Below are 21,831 nucleotides of genomic sequence, written 5' to 3'. Positions count from 1 at the left end.
GCCAAAAATCTCCAGACCCGGGACGGCATCCCCAGCCAATGGTAAAAGCTCTTGACTGAGGTTGCGGAAACTACGGCAGCTGGTCCAGGACACACAGAGCGGAAGCTCCGTCTCCAAACGTCCATTAACCGGTCCCACAGAACGCAATTAGGGCTGCCATTGTGATTGAGAGCGCACATGGCCGCCTGAATGAGAAACACTATCAATGTTTAATTAGCCTCCTGCCGGGCCCACAGCCTCAAATATGAATCACAGACTTATCAGTCAAAGGACATACTTACACTGAACAATCTGCTCCCAGCTTGGAGGGGTGAGTGTGTGTGTGTGAAAAAGAGAGAGACAGAGCGAGAGAGAGTGTGAGATACTGGGATAGTCCAAATAATAAAAGCAGCAGGCAGTATAAATGTATATCTCTATGCTTTTTGTCACTGGGAGTAGCTTCGATTTTCACAATGTAACTATGTTTCTTGGAATGGCGTCAAGGGAGGACGGAACAATTCTTCATATCCAACACAGTTACTATCGTGTCCAGCAGCTGGAGGCAGATAGAGTGGGTTGGAGGCTTGTTTTCAAGTTGTTTTAAGATGAAGAATAACTTGAACAGAAAGTCCAAGTTGAAATAATAACTACGGGAGTTTTTTCGAAGCTGGATCGAAGTTGCGGCTGGAGGACCTATAAATCGGGATAGACTCAAATTAAACCACAGCAAATGGTCAGTCTAGTATCAGTAAAGGTGCCCAGCAGTGGACCCACCAGCATAGGCCAGGAGTGGTAAAGGCGCTGGACTTGACCCAAGAGGTGTATGCCTCATTAGATTCAAAACAAGCTCTGTAAGTTTGTCCTTAGAAAGTATTGCTTCTGGAATTGTACCTGTCTTGCCACAAAATGTCTTCATCCCACCTGCTTAACACTGCTGGGTGTGCACACTATACCAGTCGGAGCCTGATCTTGTCACTGATGGCATTTCACGGGAGGGAGGCATGACCTAAAGATTGGAGAAGCAGACTTGGGACCTGTGCAATGGCACGACTTGTTGCTGCTCAACTTGGTCATAGCGCTCTAAAGCTGTGACACCACGCCTCAAAGACCTGGTATACCTACGTAAAATAGCCCTGGTCATCCTTGGTCACTTCTGGGCTGCTGTTCTGGTTCCTAGCGGCTCTGGTGTGGAAGCCTACTCTCATCCTGAAGCTTTCGACAGCTTCCTCAGAGCAGCTAGATTCACTCTGAACACACCCCTGACCAAACCCAAACTAGACTTCTTTTGATGTAGAGAAAGATGAGTTGATATTCTAGAAGCAAGGCTTAGGATTGACCCCTATTTTAGGGTTATTCTTAACACAAACCTTAACCTCAAAACCTACCTGTCGACAGGAATCTGGTCCCTTATTATGTAGTGCTTTTGGGCTTGTACCTCTCTAATATCCACACTGGGTGAACCTTAAAGTCACAAGGGGATCTACCATCTCTGGAAGAGGATCTGGGATCCGGATCTGGGATTTAGGAGAAAAGGGAAAGGATGCAGGCGAGGTGGGAGACATCTGTCATCACCTGTTCATTGGCGGCACACTGAGAGAAAGGGTAGAGGGATTGACTTACTTTTAGAGAGTTGGGTCAGAGCAGCAGGCTGTGAGCTGGGAGTTTATCAGCGAAAAGTAATAACAAGCAACATGAGATCAGTCACACACTTTTTTTTAATTCACGTTTGTATTACTATCAATGGTGGATAACTATAAAAATACACCACTGTTTCAATACAAACGACTATAAGGCTGTGGTCACTGTTCTCCATGTGACTCTAAAAATGGCATGAGAATCTCTATTCACTGTCAGTGTATCTAGAACCTCCACAAGATCTAGACCAATGCTCGTCTCCCAAAATTAATACCAACATTGTGTCGATGCCAAGTCCTAACAAAGGTATAATTACTTCTAATGTTGGGCATACGCTCCATGTCGATGTGTCCGTCCACCAGCGCTGGACAGCCCTCTGCGCCCCGGTCCGGACCAAGGCTGGGAGCAGAAAAGCTCCATCTCGTCCACTTTGGCCAATCCAATTTTGCAGAGGAGCCGAAGTGGGCCGCGAGCCAAGGGGAGGAAGCTTCCGTAAAGCATTAGCGCAGGGTCCGGGCCCGGGACCGCCGCTCCATTAGACTGATTAATAGCATCCCGCATCACTGGCCGCTGGCCAAATATCTGACAGAAAAAGTGTGAGGCTCTTGACTTCCTGTTTGGCTTCCCGTGCATCGACATGTTCCCCCTCCCCCCGGCCCTCCCTCCCCCCACCCCTCGGTGTAATGAAGGGCTGCTCCGGGGGTGGGGCATCTCCTACAGCAGGGAAATGAACATCGTTTTTTTTACAGGCTGTGTGTTGTTTTTAACCCATCGTAACATTTATTACTCACATCTATTATGTACAAAGTGGCAGGGGAGAGAGAGAGAGAGAGAGAATAAGAAACAGAGAGAGGGAGAGAGAGAGAATAAGAAACAGAAGAGAGAGAAAGAATAAGAAACAAAAGAGGGAGAGTGAGAGATAGAGAATAAGAAACAAAAGAGAGAGAATAAGAAACAGAAAGAGAGACAGAGAAATAATAAGAAACAAAAGAGAGAGAGAGAGAGAGAATAAGAAACATAAGAAAGAGAGCAGGAGAGAGAATAAGAAACCAAAAAGAGCGAAAGAGAGAGCGAGAGAGACAAAGAAAGAAACGAGATAAAAGAGAGGAGAGAAATGAGAGAGTTAAAGATAATGGCAGAAAACAGAAGAGAGAAAAACGAGAAAGAAATGAGAGACAAGGAGAGAGATAATGACAGAGAACAGAGAACATGAGAGAGAGAGAGGGAAAGAGAGTATGAGAGAGAGAGAGAGAGAGAGAGAGAGAGAGAGCGACAGAAAGAGAAAGAGTATGAAAGAGAGAGGTTACTTCATAGTATTATTTTGTGGTTAATTGACCATCTCCCTCCATTCTTGTCGTTTTTTCTGCCATTTTCTCTCTGCACGCATTCACACTCGTATTAAACCTCTTCTTCTCTTCACTGACCCGCTCCTGACTGCCCACTGTAGGCACCAGTGATAAAGTGACCAGGCCAGGTCTCACAGAGGGGATTAAAGCTGCTCTCCATGTCCTCGCGGAGTGGACGCTCCGGCACCAGCGAGATAAGCTGGTACCAATCAATGATGGAATAAGAGGTGGAATAAACGAGGCCCCCACAGGTGTGTGCAAACACACACACACACACACACACACACACCTCGGATAATTAACACCAGACAACAAATCAATCCCCGCAGTCGGCGGTGCACTCAGCCCCCACCAAAACTCCCCCCTAGACAGCGGCGCTGTGAATAACAGCAGCCGACAAGAGCGGTCTTCCATCCCCACGAGAGGCCACTCTGAGCGCACTCATGGCTGGACAAGGGCTTCACAGGGGCGGGGAAACACTGTCCCCACAGGGGCCTGACACTCCTGGACAATTCTGTGGCCACTTTATTAGAAACACCAACTGTGTGTACACACACTGGCAACTTTATTGGAAACACTAACTTTGTGTGTACACACACTGGCCACTTTATTGGAAACACTTACTGTGTGTACACACACTGGCAACTTTATTGGAAACACTAACTTTGTGTGTACACACACTGGCCACTTTATTGGAAACACTCACTGTGTGTGTGCACGCACACTGGCCACTTTATTGGAAACACTAACTGTGTGTGTACACACACTGGCCACTTTATTGGAAACAGCAACCTTGTATGTCCACACAGTGGCCACTTTACTAGAAACATTTAACAGTAGCTAGAACATGGCTGATACTGTAGAATTAACCTAGTTCATCAAGCTAAAACCAAATTTTAGCAATGCAAATATGAGAATTATTATGCAATTATATCCAAAACCTAGATGATATATAATATATATGATATAAAATCATATATTATAGTTTATTAAAAACAATATCAATGGCTGGCTCACTATACACCTCACCCCCAGCTTCTTCTGGACTCACCTCTCAGCTACTGTGGGCACAGCCGCGGGTTTCTGCTTGTTGACCTTTGCATACAGCCCCTCCAGTGGAACCTCGTTAGTCAGGGGTCCGCTCGGGGCTGCGCCAGGGGGTGGGGCATGGTGAGGAGAAGGTGTACGAGTCATAAATGGGGAGTGGCCCGGAGGGGGCGGCTCACGGAAGTTGCTGATGCGGGCGTAGTTGGGGTCAAAGTCGTCATCTTCCACCTCAGGCAAGGGGGCTTGGTTAGGGACTAGATGGTCCACCTCAGGTCTGTCGAACAGAAGAGACGCACCAGTCAGGCTCAATAATAAAATAACCTTTATGGTTCTGCACTCCTCTGAATATACAGAAGCATGCTGTAGTTCTACGTTTACAGATTGTATTCCACTTGTGGCTCTGCATACTTTATAAGCCCCCATTCAGCCTGTGCTTCAATGGGCAGAGACGGTATTAAATACACGCCGAAAAAGGCCAGCGTCCAGCAAACTTACACATTGGCGGGCATTTCGGCTTCACTCTTATCGACCTCTTCTTCACTCAGAGCGCCCAGCTTAGCTTTGGCTTTGGCCTTATCTTCTTTGTTCTTCCTTCCAAACCTAGACGAGGGAAGAGGAAGATAAAGGAAGTGGTGAGGGACATATGGGAGGGACAGATATGGACAAAATGTCAGAGTATTAGAAGAGCCAGACAAGGTTTTCAAGCCTTTAGAACAGAGATGTCACTTTCCCTGGATTGTTTTGTAAGATCTCCAATTTTGCATTTTCAAAAAAAAAAATGGCCAGTCAACTGTAGAGCTGACACCAGAGTCACCATGCAGTCCCCTATAATACGAGGGACTTAGGGAGGGAGGAGAGTGAAAGCAAGACAAGTCGATTGTAGAGCTGACACCAGAGTCCCCATGCAGACACTTTGTAAGGGAGGTTTTTTACAATTAGACGTAATGGCAGTGATGACAGCGAGCGAGCGGCCGTCCAAATGAAGCATGACCAAAACCGGTCGGGTAAATGGTTTCCAGTTCACTGCCTGGCCAACACATGAACATCGCCGTCTCCACATTATCGACGCCGGCCGGGTCATAATCAACATCACTTGTCAGAGAGCCTCCCTACATCATTACCATATCAAAATCAATGCTGAAAGACTGTAATTTGGGAATTTCAATGGTCCGGAAGCTACGCAGCAATCCAATCAAGTTTGCCCAAAGGAAATACCAGCTGAAAGGCCACTTACTTTATAAATGGTCAAGCTTGACCGCAGGTATTTGTGTTTTCCTGCTGCACACTTTGTCAGTGTCCAAGTCGAAAGGGCAGAAAACACATTCTGACAAATTGAAAATATTGAAAGTGGTGCTCAATGGGACAATCAATTCAAATTCATTCACACTGTAAAAAATGTCTGTAAATTTTATGGTAAAAAACTGTAAAACCATGAAACTAAATGACGGCAAACTCTACAAAGGTTGAAAAGTTTCTGTAACAGTGCAATGCCTGAAATACATTCATCAGTCATTTACTCGTCTCTTTACTGTAACAAATTTATTATTTCAAAGTTAAATATCCTTTTAAAATGAAAGTATTTCATAATATTTATATAACAGACAACACTGAATTTTGCTGTTATCTTGTTTGTAAAAAAAAAATACACTCTCTGTTAACTCTCTGTTAAATGCACAAACCATTAGGGGTGGTACAAGTGGCCAAGGGTTGGGAGGAGCTAGGACTCATTAGTGAGCTATATCCCCTTTTAAGGGCTGAATATAGGACACTTGTTAGCAGTTTGGATATATCTCAGTCTTCATTCTCTCATTTGTCACACTTTACATGTTAATTTTATGGCAAAATAATGGTTCTATGGGGTATTTATGGTGTATATCAGTTTTCTTTTTGTTTTTTACACAAAAAGTACTGTAAACAAAACAGTTCTTGAATGTAAAATTTACAATTTTCAATCTTAATACTGTAATGGCTTATAGATTACAATTTTGGCAACAACAGCTGCCATTTTTTTTACTTTAAATTTCATAATACTGACTCCAAATGCAACCCAGATTTGCCCTTGACTGACACTTAACTGGACTCAACACTTTATTCATATGTTCTGACTTTGACTCTGGTTCTGCAAAGAGTGGGCTAGCTGGACCAGCATCATCCCAACACATCCACACCATGACTTTACTTCAGTAGTGTTGCTTTTCCCCAACTCCCCACACTAAGTAACGGCTGTATTTATCTCATTAGGCTGCAGCTACAGTACCTAATACCAACGTCTGGCATGCTAGCTCTGCCTCGCCCCTAAAGCGCTCATTAGAGTCAGAGCTGTGGCCTGAATAGCAACGCACAGGAACTGCACAGTCAGAGCATAGCACCTTTAGCACGAACACAAAAATGGATACTACATTTGGACCTGCTTCTGTGTTTATATCGACTTCTGAAAGCTACAGGAAGCTGTAACCTGACAAGAACCCAAACACAATTCTACAACACAATGACTGGAAACCCCTGATGCTTCTTCAACGGTATTAGGCAAAAAAGCCCTGAACTCCTCGTATGAATTGACCTCCAGCATATGTCCAAGTATTTACTGTTAAGTGGGCAGCGTCAGAAAAGGGTCTCAGAGACCATCTTCATAGATTTTTATTTTATACTAATTAAATTTAGTTTTAACTTTAATAGACATTAAATATACACAAATACCAATGTAATCACTGGTGATTCTCCACTGTTTCACAGATGTAACTTACACAGACGTTCTGAGTTTGAACCACAAACATTCCTATGCCATATGTAAATGTGTGTAAAATGTAATAACATTCTTTGTAATAAGTTGAAGAGCAATGCAACTTACATAAATAATTAAATATCCGTGACAAGTACACCATGTAATTACGTATATTTACCTGAGTAACGGCATTCATTTACTGAAGCTGTACTACTGTAACTAATGTGTAACAATGAATACAACACAGTACTTACATTGTGATTACACATTTGCTACAAACACAATATAAATCCAAGTCAAACTCTCAGAATACAAGTTAGCCAACTCATTTAACGCAACATTTTAATTGAGTTGATCATCTTTCCTATGGCATAACTGGATGATAGATGATTTGGCTCTGAGTCGGACAGGTGGGACAATGGTATATTGATTGCTGGAAGGAAAGATAAAGGGCAGGCAACGAAAATGAGGAAAAACCGAGACAGGTGGCTACAATTAAATCACTGGCTAAACAGCTTCGGTGCAGCAGTAGATACATCACTCAAAGCCAGGCTCGGTGGGAGAAGAGTGGATAGTGGGTGAACTTCAAACAGCCTCCAAGTCTCTAAGCACGCTTCCCAGGGCATGGCATGGCTCATAAGGGACTGCAAAATAAATTTAAAAATACATAAGCATGTCCCAAACTGAGGAACAGGCTAGCTTCAGGTGTGTTCTCAGGTAGTCAAAGTTAGCAAAGCGGTTCCTATTATGAATATGATTTTGCCCCAGGGAGTGTAGGGAGGTTGATTTAATGGCCATGGTGTGTGCTCCAAGGTGGTGGCTGATTAGCCTGACTGGGTTGTTAGCTCTGGGCTGAGGTATGTGGCCCAGGGTGAGGACGGTAACTGGGCTAATGGCCGTAATGTGGGTTGGAATTTGTTTCGGAAGCATTATTGAACCCATTACAGCTGGGATCTGGTATGCGACCTTGAAAGAACGCCGGGAGTGGAATTTTGCTCTTTTTTTTCTGTGGCCGTGAGATGTATTTTTAAGCTAGTTCCAACTAATTCTCGTCTTGCTAGCCTGTGATCCCAACATTCAGAAGATTTCCAGTGCTTTTATGAGCTGTGGCGCTAGCTCTCTTTAATTAACAAGACACTATTTCCGAGCCATGCACAAAAAAAAAAATAAAACAATGGAAGAAACATGAACTAACCCCAGCTTCTGGAGCTCCCATGATTTATTAGCCCAAGTGGGATTGAAGTGTTTTAGCCAACCAAACCCCCACTGAAGCCATCCCGCAGACAGACAGACAGATCCATGGGAAGCGGAGAGGCTACGCTAAGCTGATCATTATGTGTGCATACATTAAAGTCTCCAGCCTTTACCGCTGGGTGAGGTTTAACTGGAGCTGCTTAATTAGCCAGACCTGTCACGAGAGGAACCCACCCCACCCCCACTCCTCCTCCACCCACTCATTCGGCCTTTCTCTCATCTGCCTCCAAGGCACCTCCTTTCAACTCGTCTCTCAGCGTACAGTTCCTAGAAAACTCTGCATTAGCTCAATGTTTATATGTGTTTGTCCTGAATGGAGGACTCTGCAGGCATGCCTCCAGACACTCTGCTGTTCCTCCACAGGCAGTGACCTTTTTAAAGCCCAGCACAACTGCATTTGAAGCCAGGTTGAATCACTAATTCCTGGGTTGTGGTCACGCACGGTCAAGATCAAGCTTATTAGGTGAGTAAGTATTCCACTCTCGTGAAGATGTTTTCTTAGCCCAGGGGAATGATGGAGCGAATGCAAGCACAACTGGAAACAACTGGAACCAGCAACAAACCATGGACCATGATTATTGTCAGAAAACTGGATGTAGATTATAATTAGACTGGAAAAACATTGGAAAATCGAATGTAAAATGTGCTCATTACTGTGAACATGTGGACCACGTTTTTGACTAGAACCCGACTGGAACAAGTGACCAAGGTTATGGCTGATATGAAGTTGGAGGATGTGTCTCGCCAGAAATTCTACCTCCAAAATCAACACTAGGCCTCATGCAGCTTTGTGGAGCTGTCAGTTCATTAAAAGCTGATCTGGTAGCCATGGTTACAAGTAGGTAATTACTGAAAGCTATTAAGAACTAGTAGACTAACAAAGACATGTCCAGAATCTGGTTACCTTGTTGACTAAAGTTAAGCATAGGAATAAGAAGTTGGAATAAGTTGTCCTAGCCTCTAGGTGAAAAAAAACAAACACAAAACAATATTATAGACCAGAACAAACGTAAAAGTGGTCTTAGATTATAGGCCAGAGGAAAGCTGGAACTTGTCCTAGATTACAGACCTGGTCACTGTCAGTACAAGTGGTCCACGATTGTACATCAGAGCAAACACAGAACCAGTTGTTCTAGGTTATAGATCACAAAAAAGCTAGAACACGTGGTCCTTCATTGTAGGGCCGAACAAATCTGGAACAAATGGTCCTAGACTACAGGCTTGAACAAAGCTAAAAGAATGATTATAGAACCAAATGGTCCTAGATCATAGGCCAGAACTAAGTTGAAAGCAGTGGTCCTAGACTCTGAAGTCATGTTGGCGTAGGTGGACCTAGTCTAGGTAACTGCCTAGTCATTCCAGCAGTAAACTCGGAATAAAATTTGCTTCCAGACTTTCTGAATTGATTAGAAATGAACAAGAAATGCATTCGCAGATATTACAAGACAGAAGCGCTTTTTCTATAAATGGATGTGCCAACAGAGTGCAGAGGAAGTGCCTTGAGGGTCCGGCGATAAATTATGCAAGACGTCTCCAAACGACTAAAGCAATCCGGTTTGCTCATGCTGTTTAAGCCGAGCCGTTTGAATTTTAATCTGGTCCGAGTGATCCGCTGTGGGAAGCTGCTTTGGAGGACGCAACCTTGGAGGGCTCGTTTACAGCCCCGAATGGTTTTTGGACGGTGAAAATGTCTGTCCTCAGTGAAGAATTACAAGATTGCTGGTCAAAACTATACGCACATGTAAATGACCACAAAGCTTAATGGATCAGTAATGAATGCAGCAACTTCCTGTGGGTTTGTCCAGTCCATGCTAATGTTGGAGCATTACTATTTAGCATTGATAGCTGAAGGTCTAGTGGTCTAGCTGAAAATCCACAAATCAAACACAAGTGATAATAGTCCAGAAGGTTGCAGGGGGCAGGGATGACTAGTCCTGGAAATAAAATATACACTCCAGTTTGCCACTGCAGCCAGAACATACCAGGCCTCATCAAAGTTGGAATACCTCATGTTAAAATACAGACCTGAAGCTGGAGAACATTACATACAAATAACGAGACAGAAGCAGTGGGATACTCATTAGCCGGACCCCCAAGGGCTGAATTAAGAGATTCTCTTGAGCTGGAAGATGCTCCATACGCTGCTACTGGGACAACAGGGAGATGTCCGAAGTCCCACTGTTTTCAGAGAGATTAATCAGCAGAAAGTTATGTAGGTAATTACAGCATGAACAGATGCTCTAATGTGCACAGTTTCCAAGGACGTACAAGTAATCTTAAGCATACAGAGCAAAGACGTAAACTCTCTGAGTCCCAAGTCAGTCTAAGTGAAGTCATGAGTCACTGGGATGTGATTCCAGGTCAAATCTCACTGGGAGTAAAGCAAGAGTCAAGTCATGAGTCACTGGAATGAGAAAGTGAGTCGAATCAAACAAAAAAGAGTCACTAAAATGAAAAAAATAAATTTAAAACATGGGTTCCACTTTAAAATGAGACTTCACTTAAGGTTAATAAAGAGTTAAAAAAATATGTTTATTACATGGTAATTCATTCAGTTATTACATGGTAATTCATATCAGAGATCTTACTGAAAATGACAAGGTAATGTCTAAAACTCTCTTTGTGGTTACTGGATTAAACCCAGTGGTTAAATAGTTAAACACTGCAATAAATATGTGCTGGAGCTGACAGGGTTAATGTCAACTGATGCAGAAAACAAATTAGCGTCAGCATTTGGTGAGATCTGAGGTTCAACTGTGCACATGGATAGGGGTTCACTATTTAGCAAAGGTCAGGTCACTGATATCCTTTCTATCTGTCTCAATATGTATATAACATAATTAATAACCAATACGCCATTTATATAAGTTTGAGTGTATTCTTATTGTAAAATGGCATCAAACTTGAATCACTGGGGTGGGATTCTAAATCAAATCATGAGTCACTGTGATGAGAATATGAGTCAAATCATGAGTCACTGGGATGAGAATCTGAGTCAAACTGTGAGTCATGGGGTGAGAATATGAGTCAAATCGTAAGTCACTGGGATGAGAATCTGAGTCAAACCATGAGTCACTGGAATGAGATTCTGAGTCAAACCATGAGTCACTGGAATGGGAATCTGAGTCAAACAGTGAGTCACTGGGATGAGAATCTGAGTCAAACAGTGAGTCACTGGGACAAGCTTCTGAGTCAAATAATAAATCACTGAAATGCAAAATAATGTAAACATCTGAGTTACTTGAGATAGAATCTGAAGCGAGACATGAATCACAAGGTACTGGAATGTGAATCTGATTCAAATCACGAGTGGCTGAGATGCAAAACTCATGTCACTGGGATGTGAATTTAAATTTGCATTCTCAGTCTTCAAAGTCTGAATCAAGCCAACGTCTCTACTGAGTAACAAGTCACAAGTTCTGAAGTCTAACTCAAGCTGTAAATCTAAAAATCAGGAACTTGAGTCAGTTGGGAGTCAGTAAATTAGATTCACTTAGCAGTGCCACTCTCGCAGCTCAAGTCAATCTCGACTTTGAAACCTTTGACTCGTGACTGAATTCAGATTTCAGATGCTACAACTCAAGACTCGACTCTCGTACCTCTGGCACCGCGTCCCACCCTTTTCGCTCACCAGCACGCAGACGCTCGCTTCACTCCCCAAAGCCGGCACAAAGCCTACAAAGTCCTCGCTACGTATCCTCCGAGAGCTTTTGTTAGAAGAGGCGTCTAAATTGCCACTTGATTCGGGAGCAGGGAGGCAGATCTAAAGCAGGAGAGGAATTCCCACGGCATGGGGTCCTGAAAATAAGTAGCTTAGAAAAGTGTAAATAATACTGCCATTCTGGAGAGGGTGGGGTGGTGTTTGAGGGGGGTGGTGGTGTGGGGGGGGCTGCTAATCTGACCGCAGAAACGCTGCTGTTATTATTAGATTGCACTGTGATTTTTTTTCCCCTCTAAGGCCCTGAAGGAGTCGGGAGATGAAAACAAGGGCTGAACTTCTGAGGGAAGGCAAAGGAGTCTGGTGAAAATAAAAGGGAAAGGTAAAGGCAGAAAGAGCAAAAAAAAAAATAAATATAGCAAGGTTTTCATGGATTAAAGACGGAAACAATAATTAGCCGCAGTGTCTGGAAAAAATGTGGATTAGCCGGTTAAGCTCAGGCCTTTAGAGACACCCTGGTTCTTCTTATAGAGCTACAGCAGAGAGACCATCATGTCATGGGCCTACGCTGGGTGCATGCGGCTAACGAAGTATGCAGAGCAACAGATGGACAACAAGTGGCTATAACATAACAACAGAACCCAAAAGACAGGAGTGAACAGGAGTAGAAGCCCTGTTGGTCCCGCCAGATGTTTGCCCCTTAAAGGCCTGAAGAAGCAGAAATCTGAGTTCTAGCTGAGGTTCCCCCAAAGCGAGCGGATTTGCGAACGCTTGGTTAGGGGTTTGAGTGGCATCTAGGTCCAAGTTAGAGATGCCATCTTCAATAAAGCCCCCATCAGTCAAGCTCCGCTGGCAGCTTGTGGATGACAGTGACACAATAGTCCTCATGGTGACAGCCCACCGCTGTCACTCACAGTAGGACCCATGTGACAGCCTCTCACACTCATACCGGCAACGTTTGTCAACCGTTCTTCACACCGTTTTTTATTTATTTCTTTTTGTGTCTGTGCTGCGTTTGTTTTTTTGTTTTTGTTTTTTACTGATCTGGAAACAGTATCTTTCTCCCAAGGCTAGGATGGTCACTTTGGCCTGCAAATCGTCCACAGCTTCTATAAAGCAAGCTCCCCGAAACCAAAATCAGTGGCTGAATAATGGATGAACACTTTCCGAATCTGTTTGAATCAAACAGATCAAAGAAGCCGTCACATCCGTGCTGAGAAATGTCAGCGCCGTTTCCATTCATGGCAGGCGCAATGGGAAAAACATTGTGGGAATGGATTGACTGCGTGTTTCCAATTACCACAGACACTGACTGTCAATCCCGTTTCCGGAATGCACTGGACGTAGGGGCACGGGAACTGAAACGGCAAAGCTTTTGGTCAAGTTTGGGTCAAGAGGTCAGGTATTGATGCTTTTTGCCTTTTTTGATTTACCAATTGTGGTTTCATAGAGATTACGCCCGTTATACTGACACCTAGTGGCCTGGATGTGCAAGCCCACTTCCTATATGGGAAGCCCACTATTCCGGGTGATGTCCCAACCATCTCTATCCAAGATTCCAGGAGGTCTCTGTGTCTTGGCGCAGGTAGCTGTTATGGGACAATGTTCTCCTCCAAGCGTGTTGAGCTGTAGTAAGGTGATGTGTGATTGGCTGTTAAAGTATCATACATAGCCAGAAACTAAGAATCCTAAAGCTGCATTAGTCTACACATGTAACATGGTCTTACTCAGGGGAGCCACTGACCCATGAGGAAACACACCTAGTAGATGCTTTGTTTACAAGGGAAAGACTTGTGCTATTGCCGTGTGGTATAAAAACCAGGCGACAAAAAGGACAAATCTGTCAGTTTGTCAGTGTCAACGCTAAACAGATGTGATTTCAGACTTTTTGAGGAATATCCCGGGGTCCAAATCTGTCACAATAAGTCCGGTTCGCCCTCTTCTCTATGATGCAATTCACAAAAGCCCTTGTGTAACTCTCTGAATCTGGCTAAAGTCTTGAAGTTTTCAGCGACCAGAAGTTTTTTAGGCTAAAGTTGTATTTAAAAAATAAAAAATGACTGGCAACCTCTACTTCAAAAGCCTTTTTAAACGCATGTCACAAGTATTAAGTCTCAAACTGCAGAACCCTAATGAAGCCATCCTTGACAAACAAACACGGAGGAGACGGCCTGCCATGACCAATTAGGTTTGCCGGGCTCATAAATATTCATGAGCCTCTTTTGCCTTGGTTCGGAATGTGCGTTCGGAGCTCAGGACTTGATTGACAGGACACATCTGCGCGGCTAAATGAGGAAATCATGGCAGGATGGGGGGGACAGTTTGGGGAAATGCGATTTAATATCCGCGCTGTCCAGGGCCTGCGCCGAGCGATAGCACTAACAGCTTCAGAGGTTTATTTTCCTCCCAAATGGGAAAACTCATACTAAAATGTGAACAAACATGTGTAGCCTTGATGCTAACAACATGCAGAACATGGCCATGGTCATGGATTTGGTCAGATACTTCAGTAAATGTGACTGAGACCACTGAGAACTGACCTGAGAACAAGAAGCAACTGACTAATTATAATTACTCTTTTACAATCGCGGACCATGGCTGTATTCAGCAGCGAGGTCAGGTGCGGATGTGGGATGGTCAGTTTGGTCACTCCAAGTCATGCCAGAGGTACTGGATGTTACTCCAACACTCCGGAGATCCCACAGCCCAGTAGTGGGTGTTTTAGACCCTTCTAGTCTGGTCCTAACACAAATTCACAGAGTGTGTAAGATATTGTCGCTGTCCAATAAACAATATATCTACAATATAGTAACTTCATAGAAAAAGGAAAAAAAGAAAACCTTTAACGTTCAATGTAAGTCAACGTTTCAACTGAAACTCACCCTAATTCAAACATAACCCCAAACCAAACCCTATCTATAACTCTAAACCTAACCCTCAAACTCAACCCTAAACCTAACACCCAAACTCAACTCAACCCAACTCATGCCCCTATATCCAAACAACCCAAAACCTAACACCCAAACTTAATCCAAATCATACCCCTAAACACAAACCCAACCCTAAACCTAACCCCCAAACTCTACCCAAATCATACCCCTAAACGCAAACCCAACCCTAAATCTAACACCAAAACTCAACCCTAAACTTACTTGCTTCTAGCTCTAAACATAACCCTAAGCCTAAGGCCCAACAGGTCTGACACTGCAGTGTTATCTCCTGTGTTTTCACCAGTTGATGGTACATAGATGGTCCTTAAAGTGCACGTTGTTCTATCTATAAAAATGCCTTTTATAAAACAAATTTTCTCATAAACACCATGTTAAAAACAGTCTAAACACATTCATTCAAAATCTGTCCATTCCCCAAAGCACCCCATTAAACCCACACATTAGCATATGAGTCGCTAATCAACCCAGGCTATGATATGCATGATTACTTCTCTTCTGACTACCTGCGGCGGACAATGGAGAAGGTGCGTTCTGAGCCTGGGGCTGCAACTCAAGGTCATCTGATCACAAACACGCACAAAATATAGTGGCAGGTTTGACATTATAAAGGCCAGCGATATATAATCGGCAACACGGGGCTGCGGTAAATCTGCTCGGGCCGAGGAAAGGGTTATTAGGGGTTTCATGGGCTGGGTAATGCCACACTCTAATTCATGCCACCGTTCATATCTCTCGGTGGAGCAGTAACTTCAGGCTGGGGTCTGTGGAGGAGGTGAACACCACTTACATTTAGGATCAGCAGCAATGGCCTGAAAATATGGCTGCATTTTTTTTTTCACCCAAAGTTTCTTCTGAAATTAAGTGGCGCTGTAGCAGTAGGTGTTCCCCACTTCACCATACATGCTGGACCAAATCTGTGAAAACTGGATGGCATTGATTGCATTAAAATCCATATCATCTCATGTTGGATGCTTTAGCCTCCACCATTGCCTTTTCATGAACAACAAGGGTGACAAAGTCATTACAAGATATGATTGTGTCTGGAACAGCCAAAATATGCATGTACAATATCGACTTGCCAATTAAATAGAGTCCAATGCGAGAAGGGTATGATGCTATGTTAGTTATTGATTATAATTTATTATATACATATTATTGAAAAGCCATACAATTACAGATTAGCAAAGGCTTTATTAACCACTGCTGACCACATATGGACCATGCTACTTAAAAATGTACTGTAAACTTCTCAGTCAGTCAGTGTGGAATACCAATGTTATATTGATGGCAAGACTCAAAAGCTTCTTTCCCCATCCACTTGGGTTCTTTTGGCCCAACTATCAGTTCCCATAAGATAAGTGGATTTGAAAAGGGAGGGGAGGATCTCTCAGTGTTTCATCCCTATCAGAATCCATATCGGAGTCAGTTCAGCAGCATCACATGCTTCAATAATCAGATTAGACTGTTTAATGTGTTTAATCTCCCTTGTAAACTGCTGCTATTTGGATGATAACTGCTCCAGGATAATCCAGTGTGACCCAAAGGAAGACGGCTTCCACGGTTGGGATTTTTGGGGTTCGTTGGCGTTATCGAACGTAGACTGACGCCACATATCACACTCGTAAAAGGTTTTAAGAAGTTGGAAGTAAACAGGTCAAGCGCACTTGGGCATAGCAAGGCAGATTGGATCAACTGGAATTCCTAGTCTCCTTGTGTGAGGTGAGACCTTATCCACGGTGGAATTAGATGTAGACTGGACTACAGTTATCACTATTCTCAATGGTTCAAGAAAGTTACTGGAAGTCCAAAACTCACCAAGTAGCGGGCTTACACATTCCAAACCTTGGGTACCTTAAATAGTATTATTATCTCAAATTCCAGCCATCGGTGAGTTTCCTCTATTTGCAAACAGTGCCCCCGTATGGAGGGATATGTATGACATAATAATATAAATACACAAATACATACAGTATATAAGTGATTAACACTGTTTAGTTTATTTGTTAAATGTTGGATTTCATTTTAAAAATAGAAGCTTCTATACATCAACACAACAAATTTAATTTTTTTTAAATTAGGAAACTTTCATTTAATCTTCCATCTTTACTGTGCTGTGGAACCAATCAACATGTAAATAGGTAGACCCCGCCCACTGACTCAGATGGGTGATGCTGACAGATTTAATGATTTTGTGTTGCATAGCACATTAAATATATAAATAATTAAATTAGTCTTTGGTTTACAAACTGATTCAACGTATAGGAATGAAAACTTCCCAGATCTGTCACATGAGCTGAGAGATGCCAGGGAAGATGAGGAGAGCGGGGGCTGTCCTGCCCTCCTAGAGAGTGAGACTAATTGTGCTCTGTGTGAATCAAACATACTTTGGCATATTTATAATCCCATGAATTGAAATCCACCGCCACGTTATGTTTCAAGCCACTGACGGCCGAGACTCACCGGAAAGTTCTGCAAAACACGGCCCAGTTGTTTAAAAGAAGATGCAGGAAAGAGGAAAAAGTTAAGTAAATTAAAGCATCATCTCCAATTCAGCTCGTCACAGATTACTGTCAAAGCCCCCCGCTCTCGTGTAAACAAGCTCCGCAAACTCTAAGCTGCTGCAGCCCCCGGCTCGGCCGGACTAAAGCATAATCTGTGACTACGACGTATTGCTATCCTGACGAAACCCTGGCAGAAGCGGAACGGCCACGCTAATGGGCTTGGGGTCGAGTCGGATTTGGGTTTCTTCCCAAAACTGAAAGTGGGATGGTGACTGCAGTCATAAACAGGAGTGTAAACAGAGGATGAGTGTGCATGATTTTGGGGCAGCAAGGCTACAATGGAATGCTGCTGCCTGGATTTGAAGATGGATTTGAAGCTGTGGTTGAAAACAAGGTGAGGAGGAAAAGTGAAACTGAAGAACCATTATGGGGAACCAAGGCTCAGCAGATAAAACCAAACCCAGACTCACAACAGAGATACAGAGAAGGATTAAGACTCATGATGAAGAGTCTTAGAGAAGAACCAAGACTCAAAACAAAGAATCAAAGAGGAACCAAAACTCAAAATAAAGAACTCAGCAGGTTCAACCACTGAGAGGAAACAAGTCTCAACATATAAGACTAAACCAACACTCAAAATGAAAAAAACATTGAGAGGAACCCAGACTCCAAAAAGAAGAAGAACCAAGACTCAGAATGAAGAGTCTTAGAGAAGAACCAAGACTGAAAAAGATGTCTTAGAGAGGAAACAAGACTCAAATTGACAAATCACTGAGAGGAACCAAGACACAAAACAAAGAATCAGAGAGAAACCAAGACTCAAAATAAAGAACCACTGAGAGTTACCAAGCTTTAGTAGGTACAACCACTGAAAGGAGCCAAAGCTCAAAATGAAGAACCATTGAGGGGAACCAAGGCTCAGTAGAAAGAAGCAACAAGAGGAACCAAGACTCAGTAGATAGAACCAAACCAAGACTCAAACCACCGAGTGGAATAAAGACACAAAATTAGAATCCCTATAAAATCATGTTCACAGAACAACCAAGACTCAGCAGAAGGAACTGCAGCTGATGCTAATGTTGTTAACAAAGAATGGCTCATATTTACCTCAGATTCCATCAGGTGGTTAAATATCAGGGAGATTTATGATGTCACAAATATAAGAAAACAAGCATTTCATAGACTTTATAGAATCCTCTGCATGCCTTACTCCTCCAGTCCGTGTTGGGGGAGGTGTACAGTGTACAGTTTGCTGCTCTAACTGCATTTTCCTCTGGGATCAATAAAGTTCCTGTCTATCTGTCTGAATGCGTTTTTCCTGGGAGAAATGTGATGTGGCCATGATTCCATTAGGTCTGGAATTTCTCGCAGCAGAGACACATTAGACGGGACGTCTAGAAGAGGAAAATGCATTTCAAAAATACCTCCACTCCATTAGGTAACGATACAGCACTGCTGTGATACATCTGTACAAAGTGCAGAACAGTGTGGAGTAAAGATACACCCTGCTATCTAGAGCCTTGTCTAGAACACTGTCAAATTTGCAGTGACACAGGCTGCAGAACATTTCTTACCAATGTTCACACACCCACACACCTTATAGGATGTCATTATAAACCCAGTGTCCAGTGCCCAGTGTCCCAATCATAAGTGTCCCAAAGCCCAGTGTTGCAATCATAAATGTCCCAACACACAGTGTCCTAATGCCCAGTGTCCCAACACTCAGTGTCCGAACACCCAGTGTCCCAACTCCCAGTGTTCCAATGCCCAGTGCCCCAACACGCAGTGTTCCAATACCCAGTGTCCCATCGCTCATCGTCCCAACAGCCCAAACAGCCCAAGCTCCCAAAGACCAAAGATCCAGTGTTTCAATAGCCAGTGTCCTGCTGCTGAAAGTTACTTATCACAAAGTTACAATTCCATTTTCCAAAGCCCAGTGTACCAACAAACATCATGCCATTGCCCAGTGTCCCAACACCCAATGTTCCAAATCCCAATAACCATGAAAAACTAATAAATAAAATAAATAAATAACTCCTCGAAAAAGGAGGAAACAAATGACCGGCTCCAATTTGTTCTGCTACGTCAGAGCTCATCTTTCACGGGCCACGAATTAGTCTCACAATCTTTCCAAACCATTTCTTTTTCCCTCCTCTGTTCGAGCAGAAACACCACCGTAGACAAGTAGATGTTGACGGCTTTGTAACATTAGAGCTAATTAAGTCACATTTCGCATTCAATAATGAGACAGCCGGGGATACGCGAGCCAGGCCGAAAAAGCAAGGACTCATCTGGATGCAGCTCGCAGACGGTAGGCTGCCAATTCTGCCGTCATTAAGTGTTCCTGGCAGGTTTATCAGGGAGAGAGAGAAAAAAAATCGAGGCTTGGAAGGAAACAGAAATGACACTCGCTGGAGCTGGTAAACAAGAGGAGAACTGAGGGAAAATGAACATCTCTGGAAGCAATCACGGAGAGAACAGATCTGTCCACTACCGCCTTGTTGTTTCATCACTGCAGCAGAAGACGAGCTGGAGCCCTTTGAAAAAGAGCTTTGGGATAAAGAAACTGGGATTAAAGTAGTAGTTTAACAAAAATAATAGGAAGAATCATCTTATATTTTTTCTGTTGAATTGCAGTCAAACACAGATTTTGCAGAAATGAAAGGTATTTGCAGGTAGTTTGTCCTCTTTTGCTGCAGTAACAGCTTCTACACTTCTGTGAGTGCTCTAAAATAGATATCTGTACACTGCTGTTTGGTTTGATGGTCTCCAGCCAAAGTGAAAAACAATTAACAACAGTGGTGCTTAATGAGAAGAAAATTGCCACTATACACTGTTAGCCATATTAGCATTTTCATCATATACAAGCTTCAGTAATCATCTCATTTTACTTGTATTTTGTTTTTGTTGTGTAAGATACTATAAACACAAGCCACATCTTCTTATAGTTCTCCGTCTTTCCCCCTGTTTACAGGTAAAAAATCTGACCCCACTGTCCCTGGGATCTGAGAGTGGAACAGATTATTCGAGAAAAATGATTTATCGCGACTGTCTGCCTCAGATATTCCTCCAATTTGGCTTAAAGTTTATTAAAGCAGTTTTCTTCGCCTGAAAATATGATATGATCAGCTAGAGACGTTTACATGCTGCACTGAATCAGAGGCCGAACCCCAAAAGTCTCTACACCCCATGTAGGGCACAGTGTAGGTTATAAAATTAAAGTTTCTGCACTCACAGTTGTTATATCATATTTCCCTGTCAAATTAGTGTCTAGCTGATCTCTGGATATTTTCATCTCATTTGTGTGTTTCAGTAACGAATACGTCCCCGCTACACAGAGACATCTCAGGCAACCCATGTATAACCCTGTCTCAAAACACTTGTTATTTAGCAACTCCTAGACATTCAAGACTCTCTATTGGTCAGTATTAAAATGCATCTCACATAAAGTAAATCCCTACTAAAGATAAGCCCCTCAATTTAGAAAATCAGTGGGCTTCCTTGCTGTCCGCTCTTGCTGGGGACTGCTGCTGAGGTGGACTTTTCCATGTCTTTAATTACCATAGCGCAGTAATTACCACTGGGCCTCAGCGTGCAGCTGCATCAGGGGGCCCTCTCTAATCTCAGCCCAGTGCTGTTGCCCTTTGCTTTCATCACAGACTGGGTCAGCAGTGTGGCTCCTTCTGACCATCACTGCCTTAAGCCTCTTAAAAAAAGAACAGTGGACAAACTTGAGTCTCGGACACACTACAAACTTTGAAAGTGTGGGTAGTAAAGCTGCAGGTGAGGTGGTGGATCATTCTCAGCACCGCTGCGACACTCACGTGGTGGTGGTGGGCTGGTGCGTGATGCACTGTTGAGACTGGATCAGTCACAGCAAGTGCAGCTGGAGTCTTCAAACCCTGCTTCCACTCTTTTAGACACATGTCAAAAACTGATCAGAGTCTTGACCAATACACTCAATAACAAGAATCCACTGTGAGTCATGTACCACTGATGGGCAAATGTTTAGTAACACACGGGGCAACATTCATGTTGCTAGTTTGAAATTATGTTAACACATTCATGGCGCTTTTATGCAAACCTTAGCACACAACTCCTTTATGGTTTGCCACGTGCAGCGCATTTGGAAAGTGTAATTTTATGCACATTTCACATTATCAGGGACATCCAAACGTCAAGAAAACAGAAGTAAAAGTCGCAAAAATCTTGTTAACACTTGAACACAGTGGAATTAACACCAACACAACTGAGGCTCGTAGCGGAAAGGAAAGGCAGCATCTAAGAAAGACAATTTGAGACTCGACAGGAAAGTAGAAAGATATGAGCAAAAATTGGTTTGACAAATTGCTGATTGCAGGGTGTAACGGCGTAATTGTTTGGATCTAGATAGGGATTAAAAAAAGCAGAGAAAGGAATAAGGCAGTGCATAGACAACAATCAGCTTCTGGTCTTTGTTTTTTTTTTCCTGCAATGCCAGCAGCAGCACTAGGATAGAGTCTGTAGCATCAGAGGTAGAACTAAGATACTGTAGCTCTCCTGTAGCACACAGTGCAGTGGTGAGGTAGTGTTATCTGTGAAGTGCACTATTTAGGGAGTAAGGCACTGGAACTGTTTTACAGCATGCTTCCACTCCTCCTTGTGGGGTATTGTGTTTCCCCACAATGTTAAAACAAAAACGACTGCTGTTTGAACGTGGCTGGAGTTGAAGTCATCTGTAATATCCTCATCTCAGTTT

At 43.2% G+C, this 21,831-nt stretch overlaps 1 protein-coding gene across 1 annotated transcript in view; it reads right to left on the bottom strand.

The window, feature by feature from the left end:
- The window catches only part of pard3ba (par-3 family cell polarity regulator beta a), a 138,507-nt gene that overhangs the window by 24,923 nt on the left and 91,753 nt on the right, over positions 1–21,831 (bottom strand). The window contains exons 18-19 of the mRNA XM_066661722.1: positions 4,503–4,607; positions 4,012–4,281 (exon numbers count right to left, since the gene is read on the bottom strand). Of these exons, the coding sequence (XP_066517819.1) occupies positions 4,012–4,281; positions 4,503–4,607 (375 nt within the window). The remainder of the gene's footprint in view (positions 1–4,011; positions 4,282–4,502; positions 4,608–21,831) is intronic.

This window comes from Hoplias malabaricus, chromosome 2 (assembly GCF_029633855.1).
Source record: "Hoplias malabaricus isolate fHopMal1 chromosome 2, fHopMal1.hap1, whole genome shotgun sequence".
NCBI lineage: Eukaryota > Metazoa > Chordata > Actinopteri > Characiformes > Erythrinidae > Hoplias > Hoplias malabaricus.
The sequence above is the reverse complement of the archived record's forward strand: the minus strand, read 5'-3'. Positions and strand labels throughout refer to the sequence as shown.